This window comes from Hemiscyllium ocellatum, chromosome 15 (assembly GCF_020745735.1).
Source record: "Hemiscyllium ocellatum isolate sHemOce1 chromosome 15, sHemOce1.pat.X.cur, whole genome shotgun sequence".
Classification (NCBI taxonomy): Eukaryota; Metazoa; Chordata; class Chondrichthyes; order Orectolobiformes; family Hemiscylliidae; genus Hemiscyllium; species Hemiscyllium ocellatum.
Window position 1 is genome coordinate 55,537,123 of NC_083415.1, and position 20,169 is coordinate 55,557,291.

The window sequence follows — 20,169 nt, forward strand, 5'->3', positions numbered from 1 at the left end:
TGATGAGACAACAACGGTAGTAGTAATGCAGAGCCAGAGCTAATGCTCAGGGGATGTGGGTTCAAATTCTACCACAACAGCTGGTGATATTGAAATCCAGTTACTAAATCTGCAATATAAAGATACAATCAGAATCTGTATCACTGATGCCCTTTAGACAAGGAAATCTGCCTTTCCTGGTTCAGCCGACATGTGACTCCAGGCCAATAGTGATTTGGCTAAGTTCTGAGTGACCTCTGAGAAGGCCACAGCACATCACTTAGTTCCAAGAAAATGTGGATGGACACAGATGTTGGCCTTTCTCGGAGTCCCCACATCCCATGGAAGAAGTGCTGAAATTGCATTAGGGTTAAGTAATCTATCGTTCTTTGATTATTTTCTTACCAGACCTGGTACGTTGAAGTTACTGGGTTGAGGTCGTATATTCTACCACCAGTCGTCTTGAGACTTTAAAGTCATGTAGAATATTACAGAAAAGAGGAAGTCATTTTTGCAGCTGTATCTGTCAGATTTTCAAAAAAGCCATCAATGATTCTCCTATTTTTGCTGCTTGGTTGTAACCCTACAAAATTTATTTTACAAATATATGTTTGATGTCAATTTGAAAGGAACTCTTGAATTTCTTTTCAACTGCCTCTATAATTGCAAAAGGAAATCTTGCTTCCCCTTGAATCTTCCTCAGAGTTATTTCACTGATTAGTAATCACCTTGCTGGTGGAAACAGGTTCTCCCCAATTCTCCAAACCCTAAGTACACAAGCAAAGAAAACAGGACTCATCAAGTCCACTGCCATTCAGCGTGATCATGGCTGACCTTGCAGCTGAATGCTATTCTCTTGCTCTCTCCTCTTACCCCCGACATCTTTAAGTTCCAGAAATAGTCATCAAGATGTACAGCATTGAAGCAGACCCTTTGGTCCAACCTGTCCATGCCGACAAGATATCACAACCCAATCTAGTCCCACCTGTCAGCACCCGGCCAATATCCCTCCAAACCCTTCCTATTCATATACCCGTCTAAATGCCTCTTGAATGTTGCAATTGTACCAGCCTCCACCACATCATCTGGCAGCTCATTCCGTGCACGTACCACCCTTTGCATGAAAATGTTGCCCCTTAGGTCTCTCTTATCTTTCCCCTCTCACCCTAAACATATGCCTTCTAGTTCTGGACTCCCCCATCCCAGGGAAAAGACTTTGTCTATTTATCCTATCCATGCCCCTCATAATTTTGTAAACCTCAATAAGGTCACCCCTCAGGCTCCGACGCTCCAGAGAAAACAGCCCCAGCCTGTTCAGCCTCTCCCTGTAGCTCACATCCTCCAACCCTGGAAACATCCTTGTAAATCTTTCTGAACCCTTTCAAGTTTCACAACATCTTTCCGATAGAAAGGAGACCAGAATTGCATGCAATATTTCAACAGCGGCCTAACCAATGTCCTGTACAGCCGCAAACATGACCTCCCAACTCCTGTACTCAATACTCTGACCAATAAAGGAAAGCATACCAAATGCTGCCTTCACTATCCTATCTACCTGCAACTCCACTTTCAAGGAGCTATGAACCTGCACTCCAAGGTCTCTTTGTTCAGCAACACTCCTAGGACCTTACCATTAAGTGTACAAGTCCTGCGAAGATTTGCTTTCCCAAAATGCAGCACCTCGCATTTATCTGAATTAAGTTATATCTGCCACTTCTCAGCCCATTGGCCCATCTGATCAAGATCCTGTTGTAATCTGAGGTAACCCTCTCCGCTGTCCACTACACCTCCAATTTTGGTGTCACCTACAAACTTACTAACTGTACTTCTTATGCTTGCATTCAAATCATTTATGTAAATGACAAAAAGTAGAGAGCCCAGCACCGATCCTTGTGGAACTCCACTGGTCACAGGCCTCCAGTCTGAAAAACAACCCTCCACCACTGCCCTATGTACCTTTGAGCCAGTTCTGTATCCAAATGGCTAGTTCTCCCTATATTCCATGAGATCTAACCTTGCTAATCAGTCTCCCATGGGGAAACTTGTTGAATGCCTTACTGAAGTCCATATAGATCACATCTCCTGCTCTGCTGTCATCAGTCTTCTTTGTTACTTTTTCAAAAAACTCAAGTTTGAGAGACATGGTTTCCCACGCACAAAGCCATGTTGACTATCCCTAATCACATCCTGTCCCTCAGGATTCCCTCCAATAACTTGCCCACCACTGAGGTCATGCTCACCGGTCTATAGTTCCCTGGCCTGTCTTTACCGCTCTTATTAAACAGTGGCGCCACGTTTGCCAACCTCCAATCTTCTGGCACCTCACCTGTGACTATCGATGATACAAATATCTCAGCAAGAGGCCCAGCAATCACTTCTCTAGCTTCCCACAGAGTTCTCGGGTACACCTGATCAGGTCCTGAGGATTTATCCACCTTTAACCTTTTCAAGACATCCAGCACTTCCTCCTCTGTAATATGGACATTTTGCATGATGTCACCACCTATTTCCCTACAGTCTATACCTTCCATATCCTTTTCCACAGTAAATACTGATGCAAAATATTCATTTAGTATCTCTCCCATTTTCTGTGGCTCCACAAAAAAGGCTGCCTTGCTGATCTTTGAGGGGCCAATCTATTTCTTTCTTAGATTGGTGGAGTGACTTTCCCTTTACAACTTTGTGTTGGGTATTCCAAAGGTTCACCACCTTCTGAGTGAAGGAATTTCTCCTCATCTCTGTCTGAATTGGCTTATCCCCTATCACAAGGTAGAGAATCAAGCTGTGTTCCTTTGATCTGCGATAGAACATCATTCCTGCATACATATCAGTATGGTGAACCTTTTCTGCACTCCTCCTATGGCAAGTATACCTTAAGTAAGGAGACAACGTATACAGAATGTTTTAGATGTAGTCACAAGATCCCTGTAGAGTTACAATAAGCCTTTGTGGTTCCAGTATTCAAACCCTCTTGTAATGAGGGCTAACACACCACTTTGTCTTCCAACTGTTTGCTAACCTGCAGGCTGGCTTTCAGTGACCAATGTACAACAACCAACTATCACCATTTAAATAATACTCTGCCTTTTTGTTTTTCTTATGAAGTGAACAACTTCAAATTTATCCAAGTTATGTTGTATCAGTCATGCATTTGATCACTCAACTTGCCTGATTTCACTGAAAACTCTAAAGATTCTCCTCACCACTCTGACACCCCAGCTAGTTTTGTGTCAACAAATGTAGAAATATTACATTTGTTTGCTTCATCCAAATTGTTGGTGTACTCTGGGCATTTTGGGAGCCCAAGCACTGATTCCACGTTACTGCCTTCCACTCCAAAAACAAACCCATTTATTTCTATTCTGTTTCCTTATACCCCAGTCCCCTAGCCACAAGGGCCAATGTTCCACTAGATTTCTTGATTATTTTCAGTTGTATGTTTTCTCAATCTGTGGTGTTAAATAGCACATCAAGATCATAAGTTGTTCCTGTCTGATAGCTAATTCTCTATCCAACCAGTATGTTACCACTTAATCCCATGTGCTTTGACTTTGTGGGACTCATGTTAAACATGACTTTCTTGCATAAATTCATATTGACTAACTTTTTTGTGGGATGCTATCATATGCAACTGACGTGTTAACCAACTGACTGGATGGTACAGTATAGCAAAGGAAATACATTTTCAGTTTCCTCTGCCAAAACCAGAGGAAGCAAGGCGATGTTAGGAGGATGCCTGAAAGCTTGGATAAAGGTGGGTAGGTTTTAAGAAGGGCTTTAAAATGGGAAAGATCTAGCTAAGTAAGACACATGAGAAACAAGAAGGTATTCATTTCCTCAATATCTACTATATATTTACTTGCTGTTGAGTGGTCAGGTTGTCCCATTTATAGACCATAATTTAACATGCTACTGTAATTCCATGCTGCTCCTTAAAGCTTTTATTAAAAATTTATTCCCTCCACCATTATTCCCTCAAATTGGAAAATAATGAGTATCATGTCTAAAGAACAGCAATTCATGACAAGATGAAGAGGAACCATGAGTGGCAAACTGTTGGACAAAGCACTGCTTTGCTACTAGCCTTGAATCAATCATCTGTCAAGACATTGCTATATTTACACCAATAAGATGAAATAATCTTGTCATGTATTTTGGACAAAATACTGTCACGTTGCAGGATCCTGTTAATGACACAATTTATGATCTTAACATGCTACTTTAACATCACCGGTCTAGAAAACATACAACTGAAGATAATCGAGAAATCTGGTAGAATATTGGACTTTGTGGCTAGAGGACTGGAGTATGAGGATGTAGAAGTTATGCTTCAGGCATACAAAAGCCTGGTTAGACCACTTGAACTACTGTGAGCAGATCTGAGCACCACAGCTTAGAAAGGATATATTGGCCTTGGACAGAGTACAACTAGGTTTACAAGAACAAATATTGGACTTGAGGGATTAAGTTTTCAGGAGAGATTACAAATTAAGTCTGTTTTCTCTAGAATACAGAAGGTTATGGGGTGTTCTGATTGAGGCCTTCATAATATTAGCAGGATATAGCCGTGTAGATAAAGTTAAACTATTTCCACTTTGGGGATTCTAGAACTAGAGGGCATAGACTTAAAAATTAGGGCCAGGCTATTTAGGAGAGATTTTAGGAAGCACTTCTATACACAAAGGGTAGTAGATGTTTGGAAGTCTTCCACAATGGATTTGCTAGATCAGTTATTGAATTAAATCTGAGACAGATAACTACTTGGTAAGCAAAGGTATGGGCCAAAGACCGGTATATGGAGTTAGGCCACAGGTCAGCCATGATCTCATTGAATGGTAGAATATGCTTGAAGGGCTGAAAGAAACCGGAATAGGCCAAAGTAATTGTAAGCAGTAAATTATTCCTCGAGTTTTTCTTTTCCGAAAAACTTTCATTTCCTGTTTGTTTTCTAACTTAATCCAAATTCTAACTCGTGGTTTTTCTTTATGTATCTGATTTAATTCTAATTCACCTCATTTTGCTTTGGTGTTAGCTGTTACTTTCTCGATGCTTTTACCATTGGGATGATCATCATGTCCCATGTATCAGCACCTGTAATCTCCATAAACCTTTCACACTTTAAAAAATGGTAATATTATAAATTGTCGGCAGTGTTCTGTGTGATATTTAACACTTTGTTGCCTTAATAAAGGAAAATGCTGTTTGTTGAAAATAGAGTATTAGTTAGCATCCGAGGAAAGGATCAGAACAAGCTATGTAAAGTAAGGGCAGCAACAGAGTACTTGAAGTTGAAGGTTGAAAGTTATGAGAGTGTAACAAATAATATTAAATGGGTCCATTGTTAACCTTATCATAAGTAACAAGATTAGGTAATTCTATTCAATCATGGATGATTAGTAATGATAATTGTACAGCGCAATGCCTCATTTCTTGCCCTGATATTTCTTTACATTTTTGACAAAATTGATTTTTTTTTCCAGAAATAAATTGGGGTTGCCATTAACAATTTCATGTCTTTTTTTATTTCAATGCATTTAAAAATGGAACATTCCAATCTCATGCCGAAGTTGCTGAATATTTGTGCATCGTAGCTATTGCCTGCTCAGAGTTGAATTACATTTGCTCTGAACGTGAAAGAACCAAAAAATTCAGTTCTGGAAGTCAGAGTTCTCTAATTACAATCAACAGAAGTTTATTCGTGATGTGAAATCTAACACCACACAAATTTGATATATTAGAGTTACTTATGCTCACTTTAATTGGTCTCTTTGTTGACAGGATTAGCAAATAGAGTTCCCAACCATTAGAGCAGCAGCGAATCTTTTTTTCTATATTGAGCTTGGGAATAGTGAAGACAGATTGTTGTATCCACTAACTCTCCCTTGCTTTAATGGAGATTGGTGAATAGAAAACTTACTTCATTGCCTATTGATATGGCTAAAATCACAAAAATGTCCAACCAAGCAATTACATTGCTTTTTTTCATAGATGGATGGTGAAGTCATTACATGCCATCACCAAAACACTGGCACTCATTTATGGGGTGTTGTCTAGGCCAGATTTTATGACCCATCCACTTGTTGTCCTTGAGAAGGTAATGGCGAGCTGCCATCTTGAACTGTTGCAAAGTTTGTGAGAAGATTTGTAGCTCGGGTGCTCGTTGTTGTGGTTCTGTTCGCCGAGCTGGGAGTTTTTGTTGCAAACGTTTCGTCCCCTTTCTAGGTAACATCTTCAGTGCTTGGGAGCTTCCTGTGAAGCGCTTCTGTGCTGATTCCTCCGGCATTTATACTGGTTTGAATCTGCCGCTTCCGGTTGTCAGTTGCTGTCTGCTGCAGTGGCCTTTGTCTGCTGGTCATACTACCAGCAGACAAAGGCAGAATGACGGTGATACTAGACAAGTCAGATTACATTCATAAAGCAGAACAACTACTTGCAGACACCAACACCTACCAAAAGAGGGAGTTTGACCCCACTCCACAGCTCACCAATAGGATAAACAACACATTGAGGAATCTACAAAAAAAAGGACAGATAACCACGACTGACCTACAAAGAATGAAACCGGAAAGCAACAACACCCCCAGATTCTATGGACTACCTAAAGTACACAAACCAGACATTCCACTCAGACCCATAGTATCACTACCAGGAACACCATCACACAAACTGGCTAAAGAGCTACAACAAAAACTGAAACACCTAATCAGCGGATCCAGACACTCTATACAGTCAACACAAGAATTCTTGGCCATCATCAGAAATATACACACAGACAAGGAAGAAACCATGGTCTCATTCGATGTAATGGCACTGTTCACTTCTATTGACAAATCCCTAGCCAGAGAAACAATATCCAACTTGCTGGACATACATAACAGACAACAGGATGCTGAACCTATTAACAAAGACGGCATACTTAAATTACTGGACCTATGCCTCACAACACACTTCACATTCAACAACCAGATATATGAACAAATCAACGGAACACCCATGGGCTCACCGATCTCCGGACTCATAGCAGAAGCAGTAATACAAAGGTTAGAAAAAACAATTTTAATGCAATTACAACCGAAACTCTGGGTCAGATACGTAGACGACACCTTTGTAATCATTAAAAACACAGAAATAGAGAACACACACCGGATCATTAACGCCACACTCACAGGAATCCGATTCACGAGAGAGGAAGAAAAGGACAACCAGCTCCCATTCCTAGACGTGATGCTACAAAGAACACCGAACGGAGAATTCACCACGAAGGTATACAGAAAAGCCACACACACAGACCAAGTCCTGAACTATGAAAGCAACCACCCCAACACACACAAACGAAGTTGCATCAGGACATTATTCAAAAGGGCCACAACACACTGCAGCGCACCTGAACTACAAAAAGAGGAAGAAGAACACCTATACAAGGTATTCATCAAAAACGGATACCCGCGCAATATCATCAACAGATGCCTAAGGGAAAGACAACGAAATGAGGACATGCCACAACCCAAAGGACTGGCCACACTCCCATACATCAGGAGCATTTATGAACTGATGGCCAGACTGCTGCGACCACTAGGACTCATAACAGCACACAAACCAACAGCCACTCTCAGACAACAACTCACCAGGACAAAGGACCCGATACCCAGCATGAGCAAAACCAACGTAGTGTACAAAATCCCATGCAAGGACTGCACAAAACACTACATAGGACAAACAGGAAGACAGCTAACAACCCGCATCCACGAACACCAACTAGCCACGAAACGACACGACCAGCTATTCCTAGTAGCCATACACTCAGATGACGAACAACATGAATTCGATTGGGACAACACCACTATTATAGGGCAGGCCAAACAGAGAACAGCCAGGGAATTCCTAGAGGCATGGCACTCATCCACAAATTCTATCAACAAACACATCGACCTAGACCCTATATACCGGCCACTGCAGCAGACAGCAACTGACAACCGGAAGCGGCAGATTCAAACCAGTATAAATGCCGGAGGAATCAGCACAGAAGCGCTTCACAGGAGGCTCCCAAGCAATGAAGATGTCACCTAGAAAGGGGACGAAACGTTTGCAACAAAAACTCCCAGCTCGGCGAACAGAACCACAACAATGAACTGTTGTAGTCCACTTACTACAGGTAGACCCACAAAGCTGTTGGGGAGGGAACTGCAAATGTTTGCTCCAACAACATGGAAGAAATGATGATATATTTACAAATCAGGATAGTGAATAGCTTGGAGGGGAAATTGCACAGGGTGGTATTCCCATTTATCTGCTGCCACTGTCCTTCTAAGGTTAATGGCCATGGATTTGGAAGGTGCAATGTAAGGAACCCTGGTGAATTTCTGCACCTTACACACTGCTGCTACCATGCATTAGTGGTGGAGTGAGTGAAAACTTGTGGATGAGATGCCAATAAAGTGGGCTGCTTTTCATAGAATCCATACAGTGTGGGAAGAAGGTATTCAGCCCATCACGTCTGCACTAACCACCCCAACCCAGCCTCCACCCTATTCCTGTAACACTGCATTTACTATAACTAATGCACCTAGCCTATACATCCCTGAACACTATATGGCAATGTACCACATCTAATCCACACACTAGCACATTATTGGACTGTGGAAGGGAATTGGAGAACCTATGCAGACACAGGGAGAAAGCGTAGAGTTTACACAGTCAGCCAAGTCTAGAATCAAATCCTGGTCCCTAGCACAGCTAACCATCGATGATGTCAAGTTTATAGTGTTATTGGAGTTGTTCTCAACCAGGCAAAGGGAAATCTTTACACCCCTAACATATACCACTGCTAATGGACAGGCTTTCAGGAGTCAGGAGGTCAGATACTCAGTGCAGGACGCCTAACCTCTAGCCTGCTCTTGTAGCCGTTGTCTTTATATGGCTAGTCCAGTTCAGTTTTTGGTCAATGGTAAGCACACCCCCACCACCATGGTGCTGAAAGTGGGGGGAATTCAATAATGGCAATGCCACTGAATGTCAAGGGGCAGTGGTTGTGTGCTTTCTTGTTTGAGAAAGGTATTGTCTGGCACCTGTGATAAGTGTTGCATGTTAATTATCAGCGCACACCTGGACATTACCCAGGACTTGGTGCAGTTGGACATGGACCAGTTCAGTCCGTGAGGAGTCATAACTAGTGCTAAATATTGTGCAGTCATCACCAAACATCCCACTTCTGACCCTATGATATAGGAGAAGTTATTCATAAAGCAGCTAAAGATGGTTCAGCCTCAGGCACCACCTTACACTCTAGAGATATGAAGGTGAGATGCCAAGTAATGCAAGTTAAATTATACTTAGTTATCATAAGACCACTTGTCAAAATATAGAAATATTTATCCACAATTATCAAGAGGAATGGATGGAATTGAAATGACCTTCAAAACACAGGTTTTTAACTAACTGATTCAATTGTGGTAACTCATTGGTGTCTATCATTAGACTTTAAAAACATTCCATTCTCTACCTAACTGGTGGATAGTCACGGTGATCATTGACTAGATATTTGAATCCTCAGTTCCTGGCACAGTTGGCACTCGCAGAAAATTGTAGGCCTGTCACAATCAATTTTTCCAAACTTTAATTAATGAATTTAAACTGAACCAAGATATCCCATCATAACTAGTACAGTAAGTGACCAAACATGAAAATGGTAGACAACCAGATTATTAAAAACCCATCTGGTTCCTTATTGTCCTTCAGGGAAAGGAAACTGCCTTGTGATGTCTCCAGACCTCATTAGCATATGATGGACTCTTAAATGGTCAAATAAACCACTATACTTCAGGCCAGTATTTACTGCCAATCTCCCATTGCATGAATTAATTTAATAGAACAGGAAGATTCGTAACAATGTTTTTTTGTGGAAAATGAGTAATTGCTTCATAAAAATTAGATTATAAGTTCTTTCATTCTTACATCATTTATTCAAATAGAAAATTATGTCTGGCACAGGATGAGTGTGTGCATGTAATTATAACATTGCAATTGTATTAATGGAAGATATTTCTCCAATAGTTACTGCAGATTGAATTTATATAACAGTCTGATTTCCCAACATGAAAGCTGTTATAAGAGTCCAGCTGTTAGTACCATATGGTCAAGAATTTATTTTCTTTGCTACAATCTGTAGCCAAACTACACCTACCAAATCCAGCAACAGCATCTAGGCTTTATCTTCTGATTCAATACACCCTGGTATACTTGCTTGTGTCAATACAACAAATACTCGATGAGAATTAGTTGCGTCAGACATTTATTTAAAACAGGTTTAAATTCAAAATCAAAATACCTAACCATCTTTACAAAGTTGTTTTGTCATGCACGGCATTTCAGTCGAAGATAGTATAGGAGCATTTGTCAGATCTATTACTTCCCATTCAACGATCTCCATCACTTGAGGATATTGAACACTGAAGACAAGACTATTTCCAATAACTTTCTGAAAGGTCAGTTTCACTGTCAGTCTTTTGAATTCTTTTGCACATCATTTATACAAGCACATTCTTGGGCTTTGATACATGCACATATAGGCATCACAAAAAAGTCTCTTTGCAAATCCATCAAGCTGCTTCAGGTCTGTATAAGCCAGAATGTTCTCTGACATCAGCAGGTAATCACCTATTTGTGGACAATCCGTTATCTCTGGAATATTCTCATCACCTAGAGTAAGGACAACAGGTTGGTCAGTGAAATAAGACAAGCATCAATCTGTGCCTAAAGAAAATGTAGACTGTACCATATAAAGATGTTTGGTAAATGGAGTACAAAATTGTGGATTTAAATATATAACGTATTATATAAAACACACACTTCCTTACTTCAGTGTAAACAGAAAGCAGACTGGAGAACAAATCAGGCAAATTTCAAAGTACCAACAGAAAGAATTTCTGTGCTCAAAGAGCAACTTATTTGAAGTAATTTACAGAGCAGAACATTTAATACAGAATCTTTCGTGAGTCAAATGATTTCAAATGACTTTGGGTTTAATAAATCAAAATAAAAAAATAAATTTATAGTCTTGAGACATTATAAAGAGGCATAGAGAGGTACAGCATGGAAACAGACCCTTTGGTCGAACTGGTCCATGCTGACCAGATATCCTAACCTAATCTACTCCCATTTGCCAGCCCTCGGCCCATATCCCTCTAAACCCTTCCTATTCATATACACATCCAGATGCTTTTTAAATGTTGCAATTGTACCAGACTGCACCATTTCCTCTGGCAGCTCAATCCATACATGCACCGCCCTGTGTGAAAACATTGCCCCTTAGGTCCCTTTTAATGTCTTTCCCCTCTCACCCTAAACCTATGCTCTCTAGTTTTAATTTACCCACCACAAGGAAAAGACTTTGTCTATTTATCCTATCCATGCCCCTTATGATTTTATAAACCACCAAATCATTTACATAAATGATGAAATGTAGCGGACCCAGCACCGATCCTTGTAGCATTCCATTTGATCACAGGCCTCCCATCTGAAAAACAACCCTCCACCATCATCCTCTCTTTCCTACCTTCAAGCTAGTTCTGTATCCTCATGGCTAGTTCTCCCTTTATTCCATGAGATCTAACCTTGCTAACCATTCTCCAATGAGGAACACTTGTTGAATGCCTTACTGAAGTCCACATCGATCACATTCACTGCTCTACCCTCATCAATCCTCTTCATTACTTATCAAAGAAACTCAATCAAGTTTGTGAGACATGATTTTCCACACACAAAGCCATGTTGACTATCCTAATTAGTCCCTGCCTTTCCAAATACATGTAACATCCTGTCCCTCAGGATTCCCTCCACAACTTCCCACTACCAATGTGAGGCTTACCAGTCTGTACTTCCCTGGCTTTTCCTTACCACCCTTCTTAAACAGTGGCACCACGTTAGCCAACCTTCAGTCTTCTGGCACCTCACCTAACCTATGACTATCAATGATACAAATATCTCAGCAAGAGGCCCAGCAATCACTTCCCTAGCTTCCCACAGAGTTCTAGGATACACCTGATCAGGTCCTGGGGATTTATCCACTTCTATGCATTTCAAGATATTCAGCATTTCCTCCTCTATAGTATGAACATTTTCAAAACATCACCATCTATTTCCACACGTTCTATATCTTCCACGTCCTTCTCCACAGTAAACACAGCTCTTAAATACTCATTTAGTAGTTCCCCCATCTCCTGCAGCTCCACACATAGGCTGCCTTGCTGATCTTTGAGGGATCCTATTCTCTCCCTAATTACCCTTTTCTCTATGTTTTATAAAATCCCTCTGAATTCTCCTTAACCCTATTTGCCAAAGCTATCTCATGTCCCCTTTTTACCTTCCTGATTTCTCTCTTAAGTATACTCCCACTGCCTCTATAATCCAAGGATTTAGAATTAAAAATGACTGCTTTTTGAAATTCAAGGAACTGCACTATAACTTTGCACACAAAGGTTCCATGTTTAATTAATATACGTTGGTGGTAGTTGAGGGATAAATGTCGGTCAGGAAACAGGAGAATTACTTTATCTTCTCTGAATAGTGCTCTGGGTTTTCCAAAGTCCATAGTATTACCTGTCCTTAGGTAGCACTGTGTGCAGACAGATGACACCTCCATTTAATGCCCCAATTAAAATATGTCACTTTCAATACACCATAATCCCCTGATATTGTATCCTGGGGTTTGAGCTTGAACCAACATGTTGTGATTCAGAGATAGGTGTTATCATTAAAGCAAACTGTAATTTGCTTATCTGTTGTTCAGCAAGAAGTAGGATTCTAAGTGTGTTATCATAACATCGTTACATTACTGTCTAATATCAACTCAAAATCAGTCAGCCCTTATCCTTTGAAAACACTGGGTTGTAGGAAGTGATGATTGCTTTATAATATATCAACTGCCCTTGCTTTCAAGTAAGTCAATCTAGTTAAGGCCAAAAGATATATTCAGGAGAATATCAGAATAAAGAAGAAACTGCTTTGTTTTACAGGTAGTGCAGAATGTATGTACTAGGAGGAGGAGTTGGTCATGCAGGCCCTTGAACCTGCCCTGCCATTCAAAGCATCGTGGTCGATGTGTTTGCACTGCAGATTATTTTAAACATTTTTGAAAATTACATAATATCCATAAGTACAGATCACTTTGAGATTCTGATTCGGGACGTGTCCAGGTGTCACACCAACTGCTTCACCGCCAGGGTAGAATTTGATATGTCATCAAATGTACAGTCCACTTTATCAAATTAAACTGCTCATTTTTCAGTAGTTACTAAAGATGGATTAGGACAAAAGGAGAAGCTCGGAAGAACTTCTGTAAAGACCGACCTAACTTCCACAATCCACAGAAGCAGCAATTCTTCATTCAGTCATCCAGCAAATTTTAACATAATACCAATATATAGAGTTCCCAATATTAGAAAACATTTAGATAACGATCACTAGAGTTGCTTCAGTACTATCACTTTTCCACTCCCCACCAAACACATTTTATTTCCTCCACGGGTAATTAATTATGAAATTACATGGAGGGAAGACATGGGAAGGAAATGAAAAGGGGAATCTTCTGTAAAATCCCAATTCGTTTTGCTTTGAAAATGCAATAGGCTAAGTGGGTTAACTATGTGACATCTGTGGTTACAGTGGATGCTCACTGGAGAACCAATGAGGACTCGATGGGCTGAATGGCCTCTACCTGTACCGTAGAGATTTTATAATAGAAATTACCAATTCGGTCAGCCATACTGTCAAAGAAAAGCCATGAGTGTTTGCTGGGCCCATATTTCACAAATGAAACATAATGGCTGGTTTCAATGCAAAGCACTGCAAACAATTCCATCCTGTGTTGTGGAAAAGGGAATCCAGCAGAAATGTCTCTTGGATATGGAAATTTTCTGAACTGGTGGTCCTTCCTCTCCTTATGGGAATGAACCTGTGGGAAATGTCATGAGAAAAGATATCAGAACAGTACTAGAACAGAAAGCATAACTAAAACAGGTTGCATACAACTATTCGCTTTCAATTTTTGAAATTCAGTATTTGTACCTGTTTATTGCAAGTGATGCAGTATTGTTTTATGGCACCAGGATGAAGTGTTGGGTCCAGAAGACACTGGGCACATTCATATTCTGCCACTTCTCCACATATAAAGCACTGTCTCAGAGCTACAAACAACCAAAATGGCCATTTTTTTTTACACAGCCTGAAATGCATTATTAGCCATCTCAACATTTAGCACATTCACCGTCACTCCCACCCAACTCTATGCCAAGTACGTTTTGAGTTGGGGTGGACCTATACTGACAGTGGGATAGGATAACCTGTACAAAATGGGTTACAAGATCAACTGCATAATTAATTGTATCTGTGATATAAAACAAGTGACAACAAAAGTTATTTCAATCTCTACACTGCACGCAGTAGTTACGAAAAATCTGCAATGCTTTCTAACAGACGCTGCCTAATTACACCGACCATACAATATTGATACTAGCAGGTGAGTAATTACAAAATGGTATGTTTCCCGTTACTGTTCATTAATTCACTTGTACTATTTCAGGTCATCAAGCAAAAGAAAATATTGCTGCCTTTTGATACCTTTTGTTCAATAACTAACATGCAGCCAATACTTACTGTTATTAAGCAAATTTGTGATATCTAGTTCCAATGAGGGCATAATCTTTGGGAACATTTTAAATTGTTTTCCAAATCGTGGCATCTGAACCAGCAGGCATGATGGGATCTGAAATAAGAAACAGTGCTCAAAGTGGTGGAGGATTCTAGCTGACACTGTAACAGCTCAAGATCATACAGATTAGGCAGCAAGCAAAAACCTTGCTACACTGTCCCAATATGTCTTAACTCCCTATCGCCCACTGCACAAAACACTTCACTATCCACACCAGCCATAATGTTCACTACTTTCCCACTACTGCCAAATTATCAGCAGTTTCCAATTAAGTGGGGGAAGTGATAAAGTATTAGAGAAATAATAAATAAAATCCTCCATATAGTAAGTCCCCATTTTGAAATAATAACTTGACTTTTAAAATGGCTAAGCTCAGTGACCATGGGAATGGAACATGAAATGCACGAATTTTGGCAAAGGCTAGTATATGTCTCTTTCTCATGACATTTGCTATAACAAAATGGCTAGAATATAGATTGTAACCTGGATATTAACCTATAACTGACGTAAATAATGTCACATAAATGGCTTTTGTTTAACCTATGTGAAACGACACAAAGCATTAGTTGTCTGGTTCACATGCAGTAATGCAAATAAAACCACATCAGCAGCTTGGTTTAACAATACTAAATTTGTTATATTATCTAATGAGAACCTAATTAATAAAGAAACATCATATGATGAGAATTAGAGAAAATGAGATATTCACGCAGCTTAACAGTATAAATTATGCTGCAACCTTAATAGAATTGAGATCTTTGATTAGCATATTCAGCTATGACTGATACTCTAGATTATTGACTTTGATCTCACGCTGGATTAATTACAATAAAGTGTGTTTTTTGTAACTGATATGTGATTTGAGAATTTGTGTTAACAGAAGAATGGATGTGGGGTTGGGCTGTACATGTTCTCTAGACTGAACCCAGACAATAAACGGAGAATGCTATCAATCTGGACATAATTCAAATCAAGTCCCAGTGATTAATGTAGACCATGCAATGTGAATTTGTTTTTTTAAACAGTTATAAACAGAGTATAATTCATTCTCTGTAACACCCATGACAGCACATAATAGAATTTCCTTCACAAACCATAAGCAAAAACTTTTAAAGTTGAGAAACACAAGACATAAATCATTTGCTGGTAGGCTTTTAAAAAAGTGAAAGCACTGATTATTGAGGTAAGGCTACTTTTAATTCAAATTATCTGATAATTCAGGTTTTTTTTAGACCAGTGTTTTGCTACATTGCTTGCTTCAATTTTGTAGATAGTTCAATGTTTTTAGTGGAAAATAAACAAATGGTCAGAAGTACACTGTATTTGGATGGAGGGATTCTTTTATGTTCAAATATAAGTTACTTATACATGTGGAAAAGATAAGGTCACTAGGCAATACTGAAGCACATTCATCAAACTTTATCTCTGACACTGCTTTGTATTACACAGAATATCGACATTTGCAACTCCTAAAAGATCAAGGGGTAAATAAAAAGATTTAATAAGTTTGAAAACAGACTATAACCAACCTCCTCAAATTTTAAGTCACAAGAGAGAAAGGATCTCTCCAGAAGCAACTGCACTGTTGGTACGGTCAGTTTCTCATCTTTCTCCAGGATTATCTGATAACAGTAGCTCTCTTGAATTTTCTGGCCTGACCTGAATTGTGAGCATGAATAATAACATTACATAAATCTCTTGGGCGCAATAAATATGGCAATTATAAGGTAACCATAAAAACTACCACTAACAATTAATAGGCTAAAGATTTGTAGGTGACGATGAAATTTCCAAAACCTGAAGTAAATGTCATCACCCAAGATGGCACACTATAATAGTGCATTACAAATCACATGTGAGGACATACACGACATAGCATACCAGGAATAGTTTCTGGTCAGGATCCAAGTCACTCAGAAAATACAAGTTGGAAAGAGAAATGAAGCTAAAAATGTCAGGATGAGTTACTGCCCAATGTGGGATTACTGCACTGCTTCTGCAGATTTGAGAATAAAATGTTGTTGGTTTTATAAAAAACGACATTATCACAAAAAGAAACTTTGACCAAAGTGACAATATTTCGGTATAAATTGTATGAACCAAAAATCCAACATCTAATTTCCATACTGCTTGTACTTTCTACTTTTTGAAAAAATGTATTTTCAAAGAAATTATAGAAATTGGGCAGAGACTGTTAGATTTCCAAACAATTTCAGTCATGGATTTATCTACTTTCATTCTCCCTTGATGTGTTAATAGTGGTTTCCTTAATATCAATATTTTATTGTACAATTTAACCACCTTATTCTCAAAATGAGTCATTATAGACTTGACACATTAACTGTTTCTCTCTCCACAGATCCTGTCAGACCATGTAAAAGAGGAACCCTAGGCTCAAAGGAAATTTAATGCAAATTCCCCTTTGTTGAAATCAAGCTGGTCTGATGTCAAGATAATTCCCCAGTGTCACACAACAGTGATGTCTATCAAGGTAAGCAGATGCACAATTAAAAAAACAAGCAAAATGCAGAAATTCCCCTTCGTTTTCCATTTTCGAGACATTGACATAAAAGTTTGAACATACACATGGGAACTAAGGTAGAGCGAAAATATCAAACTTCTTTTTGAAAAGCAAAATCATCAGAATGGCACTACAGGAGTTATTTTATTCACAAAGCTATTAAAAAGGTATCCAAGGAGAAAAACACTTCCACACATATAATACACAGAACAGAAAAGAGCTTTTTAGTATACAAGCTCATAATCTCATAATGGAGAAACCTGACACTCCACAAATGAAAAGGACAGAGATTATTTCTAGCTGAAGATTTAACCTTAGTATATCACTTAAACCCCAATTACACCTAACTCAAAATTATGTAATATTTTTCAAAGCATTTTGCACCAAAACTAGTTGTGTAGAAGAGCAAGTTCTTGTCATTTCATTTATTTCTACTTGTTTGCGTTGGAGGGAACTTTAGCTGTTCATCTGAAGTGGTGTAGAATTACTGACAACCTCTGGATTTCAATATCTTACTACAGTAGGAGTGGCTACAGTAAAAATCGTGGACTCTAGAGGTTGCTGTAGGTTTCAGTGAAATAACGACATAATGCCGACCCATCACTACTCCCAAACCAGCTTCTCTAATTTCCCACTTGTCATGGTTGGGCAGCCATTTCTTATTTTGGAGCTATTGTCATTAGCCTCTTGTCACCAGTGATCACACTAATCCCCTGAATAAATGATAGCGAATGGCAAACTGTCAATATGTGGGATTACTTTTACTGCAGTGCTAAATACAAGCGAAAGTAAAACACAAGTATTTTTGAGAGATAATAGACACCATGATAAAACAGAAAATCTGTGTACTGAATTCAGACTTGCATTTAAGCCAGTATCTCTCAGCTTGACACCAAGTGATAATAGAGGAAATGACTTAATTGCAGCAACTCATGAATTTTATGAAAAGACTGAAACATCCACTTTCAAATAGATGTCTTTTATGTAAAGGAACGGACAAAATTGAACTCCCAAGTTATAATAGTTTGATGACTAACATTCCAAATTTCCCTTCATTTTAAAGTTATTGGCTGACATCCTTTAATGTGACATTGAGTGTAGCACATAGCTACATTGACCAGTACTTCCCAAATATGGTTCAAAACCTATTCTATGTAACCTGAACTCAGATCAGTGGGATAATTTAAGATTTACAATTAGCCCAACTTGCTCAGCTAGGGAGGAAAAAAGAAAATTTATCGACTAATGAACATTAGGTACTCCAGAACTGAGGTTGATCTCTATGTTATTGGCTGTGGTAGAAATAGGGAATGACTTTTGTGGTGCAGTAGTAGTATCTCTAGCTCTGTTCCAGAATGTCCAGTTTAACTCTCACCTGCCACAGGGATGTGTCATAATGTGTCTGAAAATGGTGATTTTAAAAATTCCAATTGATGAATATCATGCTTCAATATGTCCTATCTAGACTCGAGTGAACTGACCACAATGATGTGGTGTCAATAAGCATTTGTAATTTATGAAACTGATCCTGGCAACATTCAATATTGATAGGAACAAAGCAGAAAAAGATTTTTCAAGCTACCTGATCTTTAACAATGGATCAACTGCCAGCACTTCATGCAGTAGGACATTGATGAATTCTTCTGGATCTAAAATTTGAAAAGTTGCACAATTTGTTTGTACTTATGTAAGCAGTGTTAGTCGGCTTAGTTTCACATAATTATAATATTTGAACAGATACTTAATGCAGAACACTCTTGGCTGAAACTCTGAATTGTAAGACCACGAAGTCTTAGCTTGCAAACTACAATGCACTACTACACTGGAGGTGTGTCCCTTTTAAATGAAATTCTAATTGCTAATTAAATTCCAGGCAAGATTAGTTAAAAGCATTCCAGCATTAGATTTCATGCTTTACGCAGTCCTTTGCAAAGCTATCAAAAAAAAAGTTGAAATTAATGCCAAAATGTCCATACTCTTTACCGCACCTCTCCTTACACCTACATTCAGTCCTGAAGAAGGGTTGACTTCTCCACCTTCTGATGCTGCCTGGCTTGCTGTGTTCTTCCAGCCTCCTGCTCGTCTACCTTGGATTCCAGCATCTGCATTTTCTTTGTCTTTAATAATGTCCCTCAGTAACAGACTAGCTAATCTTGAGCAGCTCATCTAATCATATAAAATTTACATTAAGTTTTGAAGACATAGTGGTAGGGTCTAATGGAGATGTTCAGCAGCAGCAGTGTGTACTTTTTACAAGACGCATTGTAGAAATTCACCAAAAGTCCTTCGATAGCACTTTCCAAATCCATGACCAGTTCCATCTCTAAGCACAACAGCAGCATTTACATGGAAATACCACCATTTACAAGTTCCCTTTCAAGCAACTTACTATCCATATTTCGAAGTGCATCACCATACCTTCAGTGTCACTGGGTCAAAATGCTGGAATTTCCTCCCTAACGGCATTGCAGGTTGACTATAGCACATGAACTACAGCAGTTCAAGAAGGCTGCTCACTACTGCCTTCTCAAGGACAACTAGGCATGGGCAATAAATGCTAGTCTAGCCAGCAACACCCATGAGTGAACTGAAAAAAAGTACAGAAAGTTTTTGCATTGCTGAAAAGAGATACACTTTGTTTCATACTTACCTGGGTAGAATCACAGAAACATCTGTTCTAATCATTCTGTCCTGATGAGCGCAAGATTAAAACCTTCAAAACCCAGTCTTTTTTTCAGCAATACTTAAATTCTACACCACAAATTTGCTGCATGAAGGTTTGATGAGACATGGCTGGAAAATTCCAACACTATGAAAGAGCTTATTTGATGCGCTGAAGATATAAAAGATATCTGATGTGGAGAAACATTATTATAAATAGAAGATGGAGTATGGAAATTAGCTTATTTTGTAAAACTAATCATCAAACCATTAAAATCTCAAATCAATATAAAATGATATAAGG

The 20,169-nt window shown here is 39.0% G+C and overlaps 1 protein-coding gene across 4 annotated transcripts in view; it reads right to left on the bottom strand.

Moving 5' to 3' along the window:
• Positions 1 to 10,250: 10,250 nt before the first annotated feature.
• The window catches only part of cyldb (cylindromatosis (turban tumor syndrome), b), a 32,369-nt gene continuing 22,450 nt past the window's right edge, over positions 10,251 to 20,169 (bottom strand). For all 4 annotated transcript variants that reach the window (XM_060836493.1, XM_060836492.1, XM_060836491.1 and 1 more), the window contains 6 exons: positions 18,787 to 18,853; positions 16,213 to 16,342; positions 14,629 to 14,737; positions 14,041 to 14,159; positions 13,723 to 13,927; positions 10,251 to 10,674 (listed from right to left, as the gene is read on the bottom strand). In XM_060836493.1, the coding sequence (XP_060692476.1) occupies positions 10,499 to 10,674; positions 13,723 to 13,927; positions 14,041 to 14,159; positions 14,629 to 14,737; positions 16,213 to 16,342; positions 18,787 to 18,853 (806 nt within the window). In that variant the 3' untranslated portion in view covers positions 10,251 to 10,498. The remainder of the gene's footprint in view (positions 10,675 to 13,722; positions 13,928 to 14,040; positions 14,160 to 14,628; positions 14,738 to 16,212; positions 16,343 to 18,786; positions 18,854 to 20,169) is intronic.